The 15,827-nt window shown below is 36.4% G+C and overlaps 3 protein-coding genes and 1 long non-coding RNA gene across 5 annotated transcripts; 1 reads left to right on the forward strand and 3 right to left on the reverse strand.

Annotated features, from left to right (window-relative positions):
- Positions 1-5: 5 nt before the first annotated feature.
- EDS1 (alpha/beta-Hydrolases superfamily protein) lies at positions 6-2,824 on the reverse strand. 2 transcript variants are annotated; one of them, NM_114678.4, is made up of 4 exons: positions 2,052-2,824; positions 1,244-1,975; positions 1,067-1,147; positions 6-970 (listed from the first exon to the last, which is right to left on the reverse strand). In NM_114678.4, exons 1-4 carry the CDS (start codon positions 2,367-2,369, stop codon positions 230-232), a joined length of 1,872 nt encoding a protein of 623 aa, NP_190392.1. In that variant the 5' UTR covers positions 2,370-2,824; the 3' UTR covers positions 6-229. The 2 variants fall into 2 exon arrangements, with proteins under 2 accessions (NP_190392.1, NP_001030829.1); NM_001035752.1 differs by having other exon boundaries at positions 51-970; positions 2,132-2,434.
- A 279-nt stretch (positions 2,825-3,103) lies between these two features.
- On the reverse strand, positions 3,104-5,627 carry RR5 (response regulator 5). Its single transcript, NM_114679.4, has 5 exons — positions 5,267-5,627; positions 5,084-5,163; positions 4,912-4,989; positions 4,714-4,784; positions 3,104-3,963 (listed from the first exon to the last, which is right to left on the reverse strand). Exons 1-5 carry the CDS (start codon positions 5,415-5,417, stop codon positions 3,789-3,791), a joined length of 555 nt encoding a protein of 184 aa, NP_190393.1. The 5' UTR covers positions 5,418-5,627; the 3' UTR covers positions 3,104-3,788.
- Positions 5,628-6,467: 840 nt separating this feature from the next.
- Positions 6,468-6,710, reverse strand: AT3G07865. Its single transcript, NR_141362.1, has one exon. It is a non-coding gene; the product is annotated as an other RNA (long non-coding RNA).
- A 936-nt stretch (positions 6,711-7,646) lies between these two features.
- EDD1 (glycine-tRNA ligase) lies at positions 7,647-15,823 on the forward strand. The gene is made up of 33 exons (NM_114680.4): positions 7,647-8,030; positions 8,122-8,386; positions 8,625-8,680; positions 8,798-8,875; positions 9,031-9,105; positions 9,200-9,270; positions 9,362-9,478; positions 9,575-9,676; positions 9,829-9,955; positions 10,214-10,297; positions 10,491-10,577; positions 10,895-10,996; positions 11,216-11,279; positions 11,435-11,490; positions 11,779-11,850; positions 11,953-12,035; positions 12,149-12,197; positions 12,286-12,348; positions 12,490-12,579; positions 12,681-12,767; positions 12,906-12,977; positions 13,089-13,147; positions 13,318-13,411; positions 13,625-13,843; positions 14,001-14,095; positions 14,283-14,373; positions 14,475-14,579; positions 14,665-14,703; positions 14,804-14,893; positions 15,044-15,145; positions 15,220-15,301; positions 15,381-15,466; positions 15,543-15,823. Exons 1-33 carry the CDS (start codon positions 7,788-7,790, stop codon positions 15,639-15,641), a joined length of 3,204 nt encoding a protein of 1,067 aa, NP_190394.3. The 5' UTR covers positions 7,647-7,787; the 3' UTR covers positions 15,642-15,823.
- Positions 15,824-15,827: the final 4 nt, after the last annotated feature.

A 15,827-nucleotide genomic window follows, 5' to 3' on the forward strand; every position in this document is an offset into this window, starting at 1 on the left:
ATGGCTTTAGGCTTTAGTAGAGTAACGTATATATTCTAAGATCACTGTAAAGTGGAAACCAAATTTGACATTAGAATAGAGAGCTATTACATTACTTCACAATGATCATACAACATGTTTCTTATTCTAAGATCATCATGAAGTGGAAACCAGATTGATAAACATTTCTTATTGCACAAATTAAGAGAAGCAAGTGTTCTAATAGCTTAAATACTCCACCACCTAAGGTTCAGGTATCTGTTATTTCATCCATCATATAGTCTCGCAGAGGAGAATGCGATTTGTGATTTTTGGGAAGCGTAATCCACCACTTTCTAAACGTTGAACCCTCCAGAAATATTTCCTTATCATCTACCTCCCCGTCTGTGATCCATTCTCCAAGCATCCCTTCTAATGTCTTAACTCTTACCTCAACTTCCTCGTATGGCTTTCCTTTGAGTTCTTCAACCTCAGCCCAAAAGCATGATCCGCACTCGGATCCCGAATTCTTTAGAGTCTCTTGAATTTCTTCTAGCTGTAACCCTAAGTTAAGACCATTTACCTTGTTCCAAAATACATCTTCTGCAATCATTCCGTTTGGCTTCAGTATATAATGTTCGTAGCCTCTCTGAGCATATATGTAGCGGGTTGGTCTTCCTCTTTTCATGTACGGCCCTGTGTCTTCGTTCTTTAAATGTCGATGGTAGTTTGCAATATCAAGAGGCTCAACTAATCTGCGGTATCGAGTTGCTAACTTGATCCAATCTATGTCCCCTTCGAACTCATCTGGAAGTTGACATTTCTTCATTAAACCAAGCACCTCGTCAAAAACACCGGCTAACTCAGCTCTCTTGACGTTTGCTTTGAAGTCATTCTCTTCATTTGAAACTTTGAAGGAATCATAATACCCATTTTTATGGGCTTGACACTTTGGCTTGTATTCATCTTCTATCCATGCTAGTTTCTTTAAAAACCTCTCTTGCTCGATCACCTAAAAACCACAGAACCAACAAGTTTTATGTTGTTAGACACAAACAGACGAAGCACGTACCTGCATTATTCATGAACAAGCTTATCAACCACAAACCTGAATAATCTTCTTCTGATTCTCTACTCGTTTCTTCTCTTCCTCTAATGCAGCTTGAACGTACTGTCTGCCTCTTGTGCTCTGCAGAAAAAGGAAACACTCTGAAGGGTTTAAATGATTGCAAGAATGGAGCTATGGAGCTGCACAGTATGAAAAGAGAGAGAGAGAGAGACTTACCACTCCAAGGTCATTGAGCGTAGACTCTATTGAGTTTTCTCCATCCAAATGATTAAACAACTTCTTTCCCATCGACTGTACCAGTTCCTCATAGCTATGATGATCTCTGATACTTCGAAATGGAATTAGAGACCATTCTTGTTCATCGCTGGCTTGAGAAGTGTAAAACAGCATTTGAAGAATGGCGTCCGAGTTGTTCACTGCAACCAATCTCTTCTCTGTAGAGAAAACAAAAGTACCGGCGGGTCTATAAGGACTTAGCTCAAGGAAACTAGAAAGGGTCTCTAAAAACGCCTCTGCGCTTCCAGTCAATTCACAAACAGCTTGGTTTGCAACAGTTGATGTGTCTCGCATCACCCTTGTGTAAAACTCTGTTATTCTCTGTTCACTCTCTTGGACGGAAGACTTTCTGGGATCCAATTGGGCAAGAACATGAGGCAAAGTTTCCTCTACAGACGCCTTTCGAGCAAGCATAATCCGAGGGACAATATCGAATCTTGAGACAAAGTTCACAAAGAACCGGCTCCATTTTTCTCTCCCAAGTGCGTGACTGAAGATAGAGTCACCAACCAAAGGAGCTCCAAATGTCACACAACGAGGCTCAAGGTAAACATTTGGATTGCGTATGAAGTATTTCTCCAAATACCAAACTGTTGCTAAGATTGCAGTTGCACCTCCTGAGGAATGTCCTGTGAACACTATCTGTTTTCTACTCCTCACAGCCATTTCCACCTGAAGAAGTAAAAGCATAAGAGACCAAAAAAGAAAAAAAAAGAAAAATATATTCGGATGTTTTCAATCTTCTTACAGAAGCTTGAAATGAGGTTCTTGGATCAATGATAGCTTCAAGATTCTTGAGGAAAGCTTCGTTAACAGTAGCTACATCACCTTTACCGATTTTCCTCATACAAGGAAACTGAACACGGTTCAACTTGATTTCTCCAAAGGAAGATTTATTGTCCGGATCGAAGAAATCTTTCTCTGAGAAAGATGGTTGGAAAGCGAAGATTACGACTGCTCCTGCTTCTTCCTTGTGATAGCGCTCGGTTAGGTAAGCTTGCTTCGAGGCTGACCATGATCTGGTGATTAGATCACCATTGATTCCGGTAAGAGCTTCAAACGCCATTGATCTATATCTATTCTCTTTTCTTTAGTGGACTTTCTTCTCTCTTTTTTCTTTTGAATCGTCTTGCTTCTTTAATCCGCTCCTACTCTGTTAATTTATGGGAAGATGTAGACAGGACTAATTAGTTACCCAAAATACCCCATCATGAGACCATTTCAATGCAAAAATGGGTTTTTTTTTTTGGAGTTGACTCTTTGGCTATTGGAGACTCATGAAGAAAGAAAAGCTAGGAATCTTAGCTTTCCACGTGTCGGTTTTACATTGGTGTATGGCTTTGTACATCCGACATGACTGGAGTTTCGCAGAAACTTTCATAAACATTCACATTTGGTCGGAAAGTTTTCTCTGTGTAATCTTTGCTTGGAAATTTTGTAGCTTGACTTTGGAGTCTTCGTCTCTTTAATATAGACTCCATCTTTTGGTTTGAGATGTCACTCTCGGTTGGGATTTCGCAGTAACTCAATGATATTCACTTTTTTGTCGGAAAACAATTTTGTTGTTTAATGAATGAGGAGATTTGTTCGCTTGGAGTTAAGTTTTTGTAGCTTGACTTGGGTTTTCAGATTTGGTCTCGTATAGAAGAAATCTACTACTTTAACTCTGTTTTGCTTATAAATCTTATCCGGAAAGTAAACCGGATAATCTACAAGATATGGAACCGGTTCGATTTCTCTCAGCTGAATATTAACCGAATTAACTAACTACACCTTCTTGCCTGGTCCGTTTTTGCGTTCGGCAAGACGCGTCACATTCGACTTTTACTTGTTTGATTATGAAGTTACATGAACCGGACTAGAAAAATTTAGTTTGTTTTTTTGGCTAAACCAAATTGCATAACCATATTTTGCTTTCAGATAGAATGAAAAAGCCTAGGAGACTAAATTAACAAAAGAAACAAAAAAAAGTCTAGGAGACTAGAATTTTCTTGGTCTTAATAAAACCCAACTTGGGGAAATTTCTACGAAAAGCCATGTAAAGTGTTCCAACCAACGCTTAAAATAACTAACTTATCTCGCTGGATTCGATTCATGTAGACAGCTTTATTTTAATTAGACAAAAGATTAGCTTGTCTTCGTGTAATGAACGGTACTAAACTACTAATCCATTCCTAAATCATTATTTAAGTAATCTTAACAAAAGAAATTCATATGTTAACTTCCAAAATAACACACCACCATTTTACATATCTCTCATGTAAAGAAAAAAAAAATGTATCTCTTCTCCTCTCTAATGAATCCAAGTCTACAATTTACATTTCTATCTTATAAAAACCCATCTTTGTCACTCTTGATCAGTCTTGGTTCTATCAGCAAAAGAAGCCGTAATGTCTCAAAAATTGTAAGCCGAAAGAATCAGGACATGCATGTGTGTGAATCTTTGAGCTTTTAAAGAACATATCGTACGTGGAATCTGATAAACTCAGATCTTTGCGCGTTTTAGCTGCGAGTAGATATCATTAGCTTCAAGCTCTCTCTTGTGCATAATATTCTTAAAAGCTCTTTCCTCAGCTTTCATTAAAGAATCTCTTAATCTCTTCACATCAGCTAATTTCACAGGCTTCAATAAGAAATCTTCAGCTCCTTCTTCAAGACATCTGAATAAATATAAGGAACCAAATGTTAGTGATCTAATTCCATAAAGTTTATAACTTTGGATACAGAAAATGGCCAGCTCATATATGATAATCATTAAACTTAATCTGGTAAAGAGGGTTTGGTTCCTTAGTAATAAGCAAAGGCATGTGAGGTGTCTATCACGAGGATTGGGATTTTATAAATGACCCTACCTAAGATTATGCAACCCAAACAATTAAAACATATATTATAAAGTTTTGGAGGGCCTAACATGTCACCGGCTTATATAGAATCAAATCTCAAGAGAAGATCTTGCTTAACTTATGATGGATTATTCTTTTCTAAATTTATGGCCACAAGATAAATTTTATTATTCCTAAGATCCATTTTAAAAATCATTTTAGGACCCACTAAAATAAACACCAAATCTCAGCTTGATCAAATATACAACCACCACCAAAGTTAACCCCATGATAGTTAAAAAGTAATCATATAATAACCTTTTCTATCATAACAAAATCTTGTGATTATACAACAATTTAATTTAGTCAATACATATCCTTTAACGGTAACTTTATCACAAATCCTAAATTAGTGTGATTACTTTAAAAAGTTTCCTAAACAAACAATACCCTCTAAATCTAATCATCCCCATCTCCTGAAGTAATAAATGCACAAAATCTACTATATTTGGTAAATTTTGGTCCTACATAATCTTGACCTAAACAAGAATTAAGGATCATAGTTAAGATTATTATAGTAGAATATACCTATCGATACGAGGCAAGATGTTCTCTGAAGACATAATCACAACTGGTATTTCTCTGAAAGCTGATGATTCCTGTTAAAAAGTTCAAAATCCATAAACAAGATTAGATCAAAACTTCATTTTTTTTTAAATTTTTTTTCGTCAAATCAGAACTTCATTTTAATTTTGTGAAAACAATTGAATCATCAACAAAACTTACTTTGATCTTCTTCAGTAGTTCATATCCAGTCATCCCAGGCATAGAGTAATCCGTCATTATCAAATTAATCTTCAGATCCTAAAATATAATTTCAAACCAAAAATCTTTTAACACCAAATTTGAATGGATTCTCACTCTCAAAAATATTAAACACAATGATCAGATTTATTACCTCAAATCCAACCGAACTATTATTCTCTCCATCTAATCCAAGATATTGTAAAGCTCTTGTCGCACTATCGACAACAGTAACTGAGACAGAACAAAACTAATGTCAGATTCTTGTACTTAAACAGATTACACAAGATAAACAAACACAACACTTTTTTTTGATAAACACAAACACAACAGTTACCTTTACAAGATGAGACTCTGAGTAACCGCTCGATGAACTTCCGATCAACCATACTATCATCAACAGCAAGAACATGAAGAAGTTTCGGTGATGCTAATGAAGAAGTGTCGTTAGAGATATCTAACATCTCGGGACGCAAAACCTCAGCCATATCAAGAAGAGTAGGATCGTGACTCGTGAGAGAGATAGAGAGAATCAACTATGAGGATTTGATTTTGCTGAGAGATGAGAGGAGAATAAATGGATTTATAAAGGAAGAAAGAAGGAGAGGGAAAAGAGAAAAATATGATATGGGGAGAGGATTCTGAGAGATCTTTGCATATCTGTGGGATTTTGTCTGTCTGATAGCGCGTGGCTAATTATTTGTTTATTCTGTTTTCTTCTCAAAAGTCATATTTTCAAATTTTGGCTAAACTTCAAATAAAAATAAAATCAAAGTCATAAAGTTTTTTAATATTTTTTTTGTTGAGAATAGTCAAGTAATGGTGAGTGGTGAAATCATATGATATGTTTGATTTGGGAAGGGAAATAAAATCAATTTTGGATGAGGGAAATCGTATCATGACGATCTCTCTCGATTATTGTTGTCAAGATCATGGCTACTTTGATTCATTTCTTTTTATTTTTGTACATTTTCGATACTTTCTTGATTTTCCCATTTTTCAAGAAATGTACCACAGAGAGAAGATTTGTATTTCAATCTACAAAATCTTTGAGATTGTTAATTAATTAATGAACATTGTTGGAAAAGTTAGCTGACATGTGACCGCCAGATTGACTATTTGGGCGAATGAATTTCAATGTTGATATCTCTAGTTGCGCAATCAGATAAATTCAAGATCCGTATGTGTATATTTCTAGAAACAAAACAAAAAATCATTATTTTTCAAGTTATTGTTGTTTGTCCATCTCGTAACTGTACCATAATAGTTGCCTCTACTATCGATCGTGGTCGAATGGCATAAGATTGATGAGTTAATAGTAAGTTTTCATGAGTGTTCAAAAAAAAAAAAAAAAATAGTAAGTTTTCATGAAAATAAAATTTCAATTCACTTTTCTTGAAAAATATTCATATGTTTACTTGAATTTTAATTCGCTTTTTCTATAAATTTGGCGTTCTTTTATTCACATATTTAGCAACACGCATCGAGTATTTCCACACGTGAGAGATCTTTTGACAATTGATGGAAGGCTTTGTCACGACAGGATCGAAGATCTATGGACTAAACTCGACCAATATATTTCAAGAATGGTAATGACTAAATCATCATTGAAAGCTGAAAATATGACTATGATCGATGTATCTCTAGAGGAGATATCAAATGAATGTGAGGTACTAGGTGTATAGAGCACATGACCTTACTATATATGTCAAATTTGGTTTGGCTTGCAGAGAAACGGCTCGGATTTCTCCATGATGGTTGTTTATCAGTATGTATATGCGTGTCCCTTCAGAGTAAGTCTACACGTTTTCTCTACTTGTATATTTGGAAACAACATGAGTTTACCGATGAAATTATTGTTTTAATATATATGAGTGTTTTGGCTATGTACATGAGTCCGAGCTTAGTGTCTATCATAGTCAAAGATCACAAGATACATTTATAGAACTTACTATTGTTTGATCAAAGAAATTAAGTTAACAATTCATAAATAAACCTCTTAACAGTTTATGGCAAAAAAAAGAAATGCCAGTAAAATTTGTTAGGCACCAAAACATTCTATAAAGAATAATCCTAATGGTCTCGGTTTTTACCTCTCAAATAGTATGAGAGGCTGAAGACAAATATGCTTTATTGGTTTCCTTACAAAAACCAACGAACTTTCGTGTTAACTGTCTATGTGATATGAATTGGTACATGCATGTTGTTGTATTAGGTTCTTTTGGGACATCTGATAAAATTGGGAAGATGTTAGCATGGTCTAAATAAAAATGTTCTTGTATTATACTTAAAAAAAAAAATCTTTTCTTTGTGTGTGTCTCAATTTCACTATATGACAAAGGAAAATGTTATAAAATGAGAATCAATAAGCTAATATATGATTATTCAAAATTATATTCGGGGTCCAAATTTTGATTTCTCTACGTACGTAATCTTTTGATATAGAAATTTTAAGTTATGGATTACAAATACTCGATTTATTTTATGAATTCTCCTATTCTATAAATAATCGTGAGTAACTGAATTACTTATATTCAATTGTTATTCATCATTCATTGATTATATATCTGAAATTATTTAATAATTATCTATAAATGTACAAGATTATTACAGCTTACAATTTTGTTTTTGTTGCTTAGTGAATTTACATTTTAGACTTTTTTTTTTGTCAAATACATTTTAGACTAAATGGTGTTTTCTTTTGAAAAAATCATATAGTTTAGGTCGAACCGCGAACTCGAGAGAGAGAAAAGAAAAAAGGAAGAAAGGATAACACAAAACCTCTCTCTATCTCTCTCGTCTTCCAAAAATCGAGCACTACACATTGACTCTCTTCTACAAAGAGTCTGGTCACACTCATGGCCATCCTCCATTTCTCTCTTCCTCTTATCGTCTCTTTCCTTCGTCCTCACGCCTCTCCTCGCTTCTTCCTCCTCCCTCGCTCTCTTTCTCAGTCCCCTTTCCTCTCCCGCCGCCGTTTTCACCGTACCTCCGCCGTTTCCTCCGCCGCTGTTCATCACCAATCCTATCGTAATCCCGACGATGATGTTACCCGCGCGGTGTCTGTTCCTACATTCCAACAAGCGATTCAACGCCTCCAGGTTCGTTCGATTCTCACTCATCTCCAATTCTCTACTTTCAAAAGTTCGACGAATTCAAATTGAATTACTCTCTTTTGTTTTGAAATTGAAGGAATATTGGGCTTCCGTTGGATGTGCCGTTATGCAACCAAGTAACACTGAGGTCGGAGCTGGCACCATGAATCCTTGTACCTTTTTGAGGGTTCTTGGTCCTGAACCATGGAATGTTGCTTATGTTGAGCCAAGCATACGTCCTGACGACTCTCGCTATGGAGAGAATCCCAATAGGCTTCAAAGACACACTCAATTTCAAGTCATATTGAAACCTGACCCTGGAAACTCTCAACAGCTCTTTATCAACAGTCTTTCTGCTCTAGGTACTGATTCTTTCTGCCTTCTCTTTTGTTTCCACTTACATGTCTTTTAACAGAATAGGTTCCTTTCCTTGTAGATGCACAATTGATTGAATTTTTCACCCTGTGCTGGTTCTGGTTTGTGGTTTTATAGTGTTAATTTTGATTTGCTTAAGGTTTGATTATGTGAAGGTCGTCTTTATGTTTCATTAGGAAGTTTTCTCATCCAGATAATCCTTCCCTTACTATTTTTATGTGTTAGGTATTGATGTGACTGCACACGATATACGGTTTGTAGAAGACAACTGGGAGAGCCCGGTAATGTGTGAACCCATGTTTTATGCGTTTTCCATCTCTTTTAGTTTCTCATTATACTCTCAGCGTGCAAGTGTCTGATCATGTGAATGACTGCACACGATATACGGTTTCTTACAGGTGCTTGGTGCTTGGGGGTTGGGCTGGGAGATTTGGATGGATGGTATGGAAATCACACAATTTACTTACTTCCAGCAGGTAATTTTCATTTTATGTAAACATTTCTAGAAATTAACTATAGACTACGGTTTGCATTTTGGTTTCTTAGGGTAGATTTTATCTTTTGTTCTGTAGTATATTTTCTGCGTCGGTTGTTAGAAAACAATATAATTGTGAAGTTTGCTTCTTTCTAGGCTGGAAGTCTTCCGTTGTCTCCAGTATCTGTTGAAATAACTTATGGGCTTGAGCGCATCATCATGTTACTTCAGGTCAGTCTTATACTCCCTTATTGTTGATGTACACATTTTTCCGTTATAGGTCCGTTATGTTTGGGTTAAGTTAGCCTTTCGTTTTAACCTACAGGAAGTTGACCATTTCAAAAAGATCTTATATGCTGATGGAATCACCTATGGGGAGCTTTTCTTGGAAAATGAGTAAAAGCCTGATATACTTTTATGGATTTTTAATCAAACATTATCGAACTTATTCTGTGTTTTGAGACTGATAGTTGGGTGGATATTACAGGAAGGAAATGAGCTCATATTATTTAGAGCATGCTAGTGTGGATCGCCTTCAAAAGCATTTCGATTATTTTGATGAAGAAGCACGTTCCTTGCTTGCCTTAGGACTTCCAATCCCTGCGTATGTTTATCACAATGCTCACGATCGTCAATTTTCTTGTCCATATTTAACCACTGCCTCTTGAATTTAACAAATTGCTGCTTGGGGGCATGCTAGGTATGACCAGCTTCTGAAGACATCTCACGCTTTTAACATTTTAGACGCTAGAGGTTTCATTGGCGTAACTGAACGTGCTCGTTATTTCGGTCGAATGCGTAGGTAAGATCTGTTCCAGTTTTTTTAGAGTGTATTATTGAGCAATCCAACGAGCTTGATTAACCAGAGAGGAAATGCTTTTAAACAAGTCGTTACTTGTAAAAATATTTATGATGTGCATTTTTTGCTTCTGTGCATCCTCTTTGAAAGAATAGCTTGGCTCGCCAATGTGCCCAACTGTGGTTAGCGACACGTGAGTCTCTTGGACATCCTCTTGGTGTTGCCTCCGAACCAGTTCCTCCCGTTTGTCACAGAGCTGCTCTGGAAAAAGTGGCTGAAAAGGTTGGCTTGTTTTCTAATTAGAGAATTTACAATTGGAGCTTTTGTTACTGATTAATGATTATTTCCTTTTGATGAGTTGTGACTTGTGAGATGTTAGTTTGTGAAAATTTTTGGTGTCGCCATCTTCAGCATTACTTGCTTATATGGTCTATTTACGCATCAAAAGCTGGGTATTTTGATATAGAAATATATTTCTGAAGATGTCAAATACGATATAGTTTCCTTTTTTGTTGTTTATGTGGTGTTCAATCGTTACAGGTTTCTGAAGATCCAAGATCGTTTATTATTGAGATAGGGACTGAAGAGATGCCACCTCAAGATGTTATCAATGCTAGTGAACAAGTAAAATTTCATTTCATTTGGAGAAACTTGACATTTCTCTCGCTATCACTCACTCATGGACACTTGTGGGCCGCTCGCTCATGCTGCACCATTTTAACTTCCCAAACTCCCTAGATTATGTGCTTCTTGTTTTTCCATTTTTCCTGTGTTCTTTTAATAGAACATCAAGTAACTGTCCTTGTTAATATTGCAGCTCAGGGTCTTAGTGCTAGAATTACTAGAGAACCAAAGATTGCGGCATGGTGCTGTGAAAGCATTTGGCACACCTCGCAGGCTAGTGGTAATTAATAAGATCTTTTCACATTTACATATTATTGCTAATTGATGTCAACTCCATAAAAGCATGAATCCAATCTTACAGAGAAAGGATTGGTTAACATCAAACTTCCTTTTTGTTCTTTAGCATTATTGTTCACTTTTAAAATTTTCGCTTATGAGGTTTAAAGCTGGCTTTTCATGTGAGGATGAAAAACTAAATTTGATTTATCTGAACGTTTTTTTTTTCAAATGAATCATGGCACCCTTGAAGCTTTTCTGGAATTCATTATTCTTTTTCTTCTTCTTTTAAGGAGTTTTAAGTGAATGCTCCTTTTTCAGGTTTTAGTTGATGCTATGTCCTCGAAGCAGCTGGAAGAGGAGGTTGAAGTTCGAGGACCCCCTGCTTCTAAAGCTTTTGATGATGAAGGAAATCCTACAAAGGTTTTTTTTTTGTTTTCCCTTTGGTCCTCTTTTGGTCACGGATATTAAATTAACTATTCAAAGTATTTTGGGAGACAGTGGTGGAATTAAAGAAATAGTATCTGGTTCATTTATTTATCGCCGCTTAGGTTTATGCTATGTTTATTTTTTTCTTTGTAGCTTGTATTGACTGCCTAAAGATATGTAGATATAATTTTTCTCGTTGTTCTTCCCTGCCAGGCTGCTGAGGGTTTTAGCCGCAGATATGGCGTTCCATTGGAAAAATTGTACAGAAAAGTTTCTGGTGGGTGCATCCATATTAGCATATTCTGTTAGCAGGATCTTGTTTCTTGTTACCCAACTTCAGACTTCTTCCTTTTTCTTTGTTTTCTAGGTTGTGATATTGCTTTTTTTTATATAGTTCTTTTCATTGTTATCTTTTTTTTGTCTTTATTTCAGGGAAGACAGAATATGTACATGCACGAGTTACAGAGCCAGCTCGACTTGCTTTGGAGGTTCTTTTCCTCTACTCTTTTTGTTATGCTAAGGGACTGTTATTTTCATCTTTCATGAAAGACTTAGTATATCCATTAACTTAGCAAATTATTTTTATTTTTATTTTTTTTGGACAAAAACCCAACTTAGCAAATTATTGATGCTCACTCTTTTCCTCTTACTTTTCGTATGATGCTCACACTTTTCCTCACACTTCACTATATTGGCTTCTGAGTTTTTCGTGGAGAGAAAAATACAACTATTTGCTAAGCATACATTTTCTTTTTGGGACCTTGTATATTATATAGGTTCTGTCAGAAGATTTACCTGGTATACTGGCTAAAATATCGTTCCCAAAGTCAATGCGGTGGAACTCTTCAGTATGTAACTTATATTTGTATACATCTTCGTTCATATTGCCTAGACTCTGTTGTAAAACAAGGGGTTTGAATTACTGCTTTATCTTTTGCTGTGATTAACAGGTAATGTTTAGCAGGCCGATTCGCTGGGTTATGGCCTTACATGGTGATCTGGTTGTGCCATTCTCCTTTGCTGGCATCTCAAGGTACGTTTACTTGGCTACTCTTGCTTCTCTATGCTTTATATGGCTTCGGAAAGATGTTAATATGCAAAATATTTGTAAATAAAGTAACTATCTGTTTCATCTTCAAAATGCAGTGGAAATGTATCTTGTGGACTTCGCAATACTGCTTCAGCATCACTGTTGGTAAGAATATACCCTGCATTGTCGGCTGTAAGCATATTTGGATGTCATGCTTCAGATGTGTGCTTTATGGTCTTCTATATATTGGCAGGTACAGAATGCAGAATCCTATGAAGATACTATGAGGAATTCTGGAATCAATATTGAGATTGAGGCATGTCCTTCGTGCATTCTTCTCTATCCATTATTTATTAAAAAAATATTTTTAACTTTCAGCAGGGTGTCAGATTTCTTTCAATTTGGATTTGTAGTTATGGATCTATGTAGTCATTTCATTGGTTACTATAATTTACAGGAAAGGAAGAAAATCATTCTTGAGAAGTCAAATGCACTAGCAAAGAGTGTGAGTGGGCGCCTTGTTGTTCCGCAGAACTTACTTAATGAAGTAATATGTTGTTTTTTCAGTGATATGCTCTACCAATGGTTCCAAGAAATGATATTTTCCTCATGATACCAAGAAGCTAATTAATTTATGGTGTTTTGCAGGTTGCAAATCTCGTCGAAGCTCCTGTGCCCTTAATTGGAAAGTTCAAGGAATCATTCTTAGAACTTCCAGAGGAGCTATTAACTATTGTAAGCTCTTCAGAAACTAAGATTGGTTTTTATTCCGTGTAACTGCCGTGTAACTGCCCATAACATCTGTTTACTTTCTTATGATTTGTCAGCAAGTATGCTTATTTATTTAGGCCTAACTATGGTGTAACCCTATAGGTTATGCAGAAGCACCAGAAGTATTTTTCCATTATTGATGAGAGTGGACAGCTATTGCCTTACTTTATTGCTGTACGAAACTATAGCCTTGCACTGTCTTCTGCTGCATATTTTGTTTTCATTTTTAATTGCACAGAAACAAGTTTTTAATAGCTGATAAAACATAGTGTGACTTTGTTTTAGGTTGCCAATGGTGCAATAAATGAGGATGTGGTGAAGAAAGGAAATGAAGCAGTTCTCAGGTTTTTGAGATGTGTTATAAGTGGCTAAATCTTTTTACTCAAATTGATAGTAGATCTTTCTTGGCACATCTTTATTCTTCTAGCTCTTTTCATTGCCCTACTTATTTACTGTCAAGTCTTGATAGTGGTCCATATTTAAAGCATCCAAAGGTCATGTTTTACTTTTGCAGGGCACGTTATGAAGATGCAAAGTTCTTCTATGAGGTGGACACAAGGAAAAGATTTTCTGAATTCCGAGATCAGCTACAGGGAATTCTTTTCCATGTAAGTTTTCCTTCGGTACATATCTTAAACAAGAAGATACGATAAATGCATTACTAGATGGTCGTACTTCCTTTCTTTTTTGTAGTAGTTTCATTGTGGTTTCAGATGTTCAGTAATCTGTACTATTACAAGTAAAAAATGCAAACCATATAATATTGACTTCAGTAGCACATACAACACAAGTTTCTCATCCATGTTTATGTGAATTAATAGGAAAAGCTGGGGACGATGCTGGATAAGATGAACCGCCTCAAAAAGATGGTATCTAAACTTTGTTTGGCCCTCAAAATTGATGAAGATCTGCTTCCGGTTGTAGAGGATGCTGCCTCACTTGCTATGTCAGATCTTGCAACTGCTGTAGTTACAGAATTTACTGCGCTGTCAGGAATAATGGCTCGTCATTATGCTCTCAGAGATGGCTATTCAGAGCAGGTAGTGGATTGTTCAAGTGTGTCTGTGTATGGTTATGAGCATAAGTTGCTCTTGTGTCAGCTTCTTTGCTTCATAGATTTAAGCTACTAGCCTACTGTGGTATATATTTATTACATGTGCTCCATTATTATATGACAATTGTGTTCCTGGGATGCAGATAGCAGAAGCTTTGCTGGAAATTACACTTCCTAGATTTTCTGGAGACGTCATCCCAAAAACAGATGCAGGAATGGTTTTGGCAATAGGTGATAGGTAAATTGAAAGCCTAAAGTTTTGTTGTCTCTCCCATTTCTTTCTACGCCAAACGGTTCGTCCTGTGAACACAAAACCTTGTATCTGGATTGCGCGGAGCTAAATTGTATATGCTTCTGATATGATAATTTTTGTTCGAATTTGTGATCCTATATACTAACACCTATGCTTGTCCCTATGACTGTAGATTGGATAGCCTTGTTGGTTTATTTGCTGCTGGTTGCCAGCCAAGTTCAACAAATGACCCTTTTGGCCTTAGAAGAATATCATATGGCTTAGTAAGTTTATAGATATTCTGATCTGAAAATGAGCTATTATGATATGTCATTTTATGGTTGCATGAGGTTATGGATGCCAAGTAATACTTTGTATGCCACAGGTTCAGATTTTGGTCGAGAAGGATAAAAATGTCAACTTCAAACGTGTTCTAGAACTTGCAGCCAGTGTACAACCGACGAAGGTTGAGGCAAACACTGTAGAAGATGTGAGAATCAATTGAGTGGCATCAAATCTTGTTATCACCATCTGAAATTGTTCGTGACATAATTAACTCTTTTATTTGTTTCTAGGTGTATCAATTTGTTACTCGAAGACTGGAACAGCTATTGGTTCGTGCAACTTTTGTGATGTTTATCTTTTTCGATTTCCCAGCTCTTAAAATATCTTACGGGTCCAGTTCTTGAAACAACGTTTTATCCTTTTTTACAGGTTGACAACGGAGTAAGCCCTGAAGTAGTTAGGTCTGTCCTAGCAGAGCGTGGAAACAATCCTTGTCTGGCAGCACGGACTGCATACAAGGTTAGTGACTTGTGATATGATCCAATAGCAGTTAGCTAGGGAATTAGGTAATAGTTGAGAAGCCTTTGGGCATCATTCTCCTAGTGAATGTTGCTGTGTCATAGTGATATTGCTCCAAAGAAGCTAACATCGCTGGTGCTTGCCTTGCAGACGGAAAAGCTAAGCAAAGGTGAGATGTTTCCGAAGATAGTGGAAGCATATTCTCGTCCCACACGCATTGTCCGTGGGAAAGATGTTGGTGTTGGAGTTGAGGTACTTGAGGTTTCTGTCTGATCAAAGAGCATTTGTGAAAACTTGCAGCTTCTAACATTGAATGATGCAATCAGGTGGATGAGAATGCATTTGAGACTCCCCAAGAGAGAACGTTGTGGAGTACTTACACCTCTATCAAAGATCGAATTCACACTGGTAACTCACTTTCTTCCCTGCTGTATTCTCTCAAACAAGCTCGCTTCCAAATTCGTCTCACTAACCTTCCAAATTTCAGGCATTGAAATCGAGGACTTCACCGAGATATCCATGCAATTGGTGGAGCCACTCGAGGATTTCTTCAACAATGTATTTGTAATGGTGGTAAGTTAAAACTTTGTCCATACACTGTACTCGAGTATCGCAGACGAGTGAAGTTTGAATATAACGGTTTTTGCAGGAGGAAGAAAGAGTGAGGAAGAACAGACTCGCTCTGCTTAATAACATTGCCAATCTTCCCAAAGGAGTCATTGACCTCTCATTTTTGCCCGGATTTTGATCTTTACTTGTTTCATAATCCCACTCCGGAATCATCAATTCATTGACCTCTCATTTTTTCTTTGTTTCATAACCTCATATAGTTGTGTTCACTGAGCAAAAATTCAAACTAAAACTTGTGCAATGGAATACTTTAAAAACAGTTTCATAACCTCAATAAAAAGATTTCAAAGATTTTTAGATACTT

Source organism: Arabidopsis thaliana, chromosome 3, assembly GCF_000001735.4.
Source record: "Arabidopsis thaliana chromosome 3, partial sequence".
Classification (NCBI taxonomy): domain Eukaryota; kingdom Viridiplantae; phylum Streptophyta; class Magnoliopsida; order Brassicales; family Brassicaceae; genus Arabidopsis; species Arabidopsis thaliana.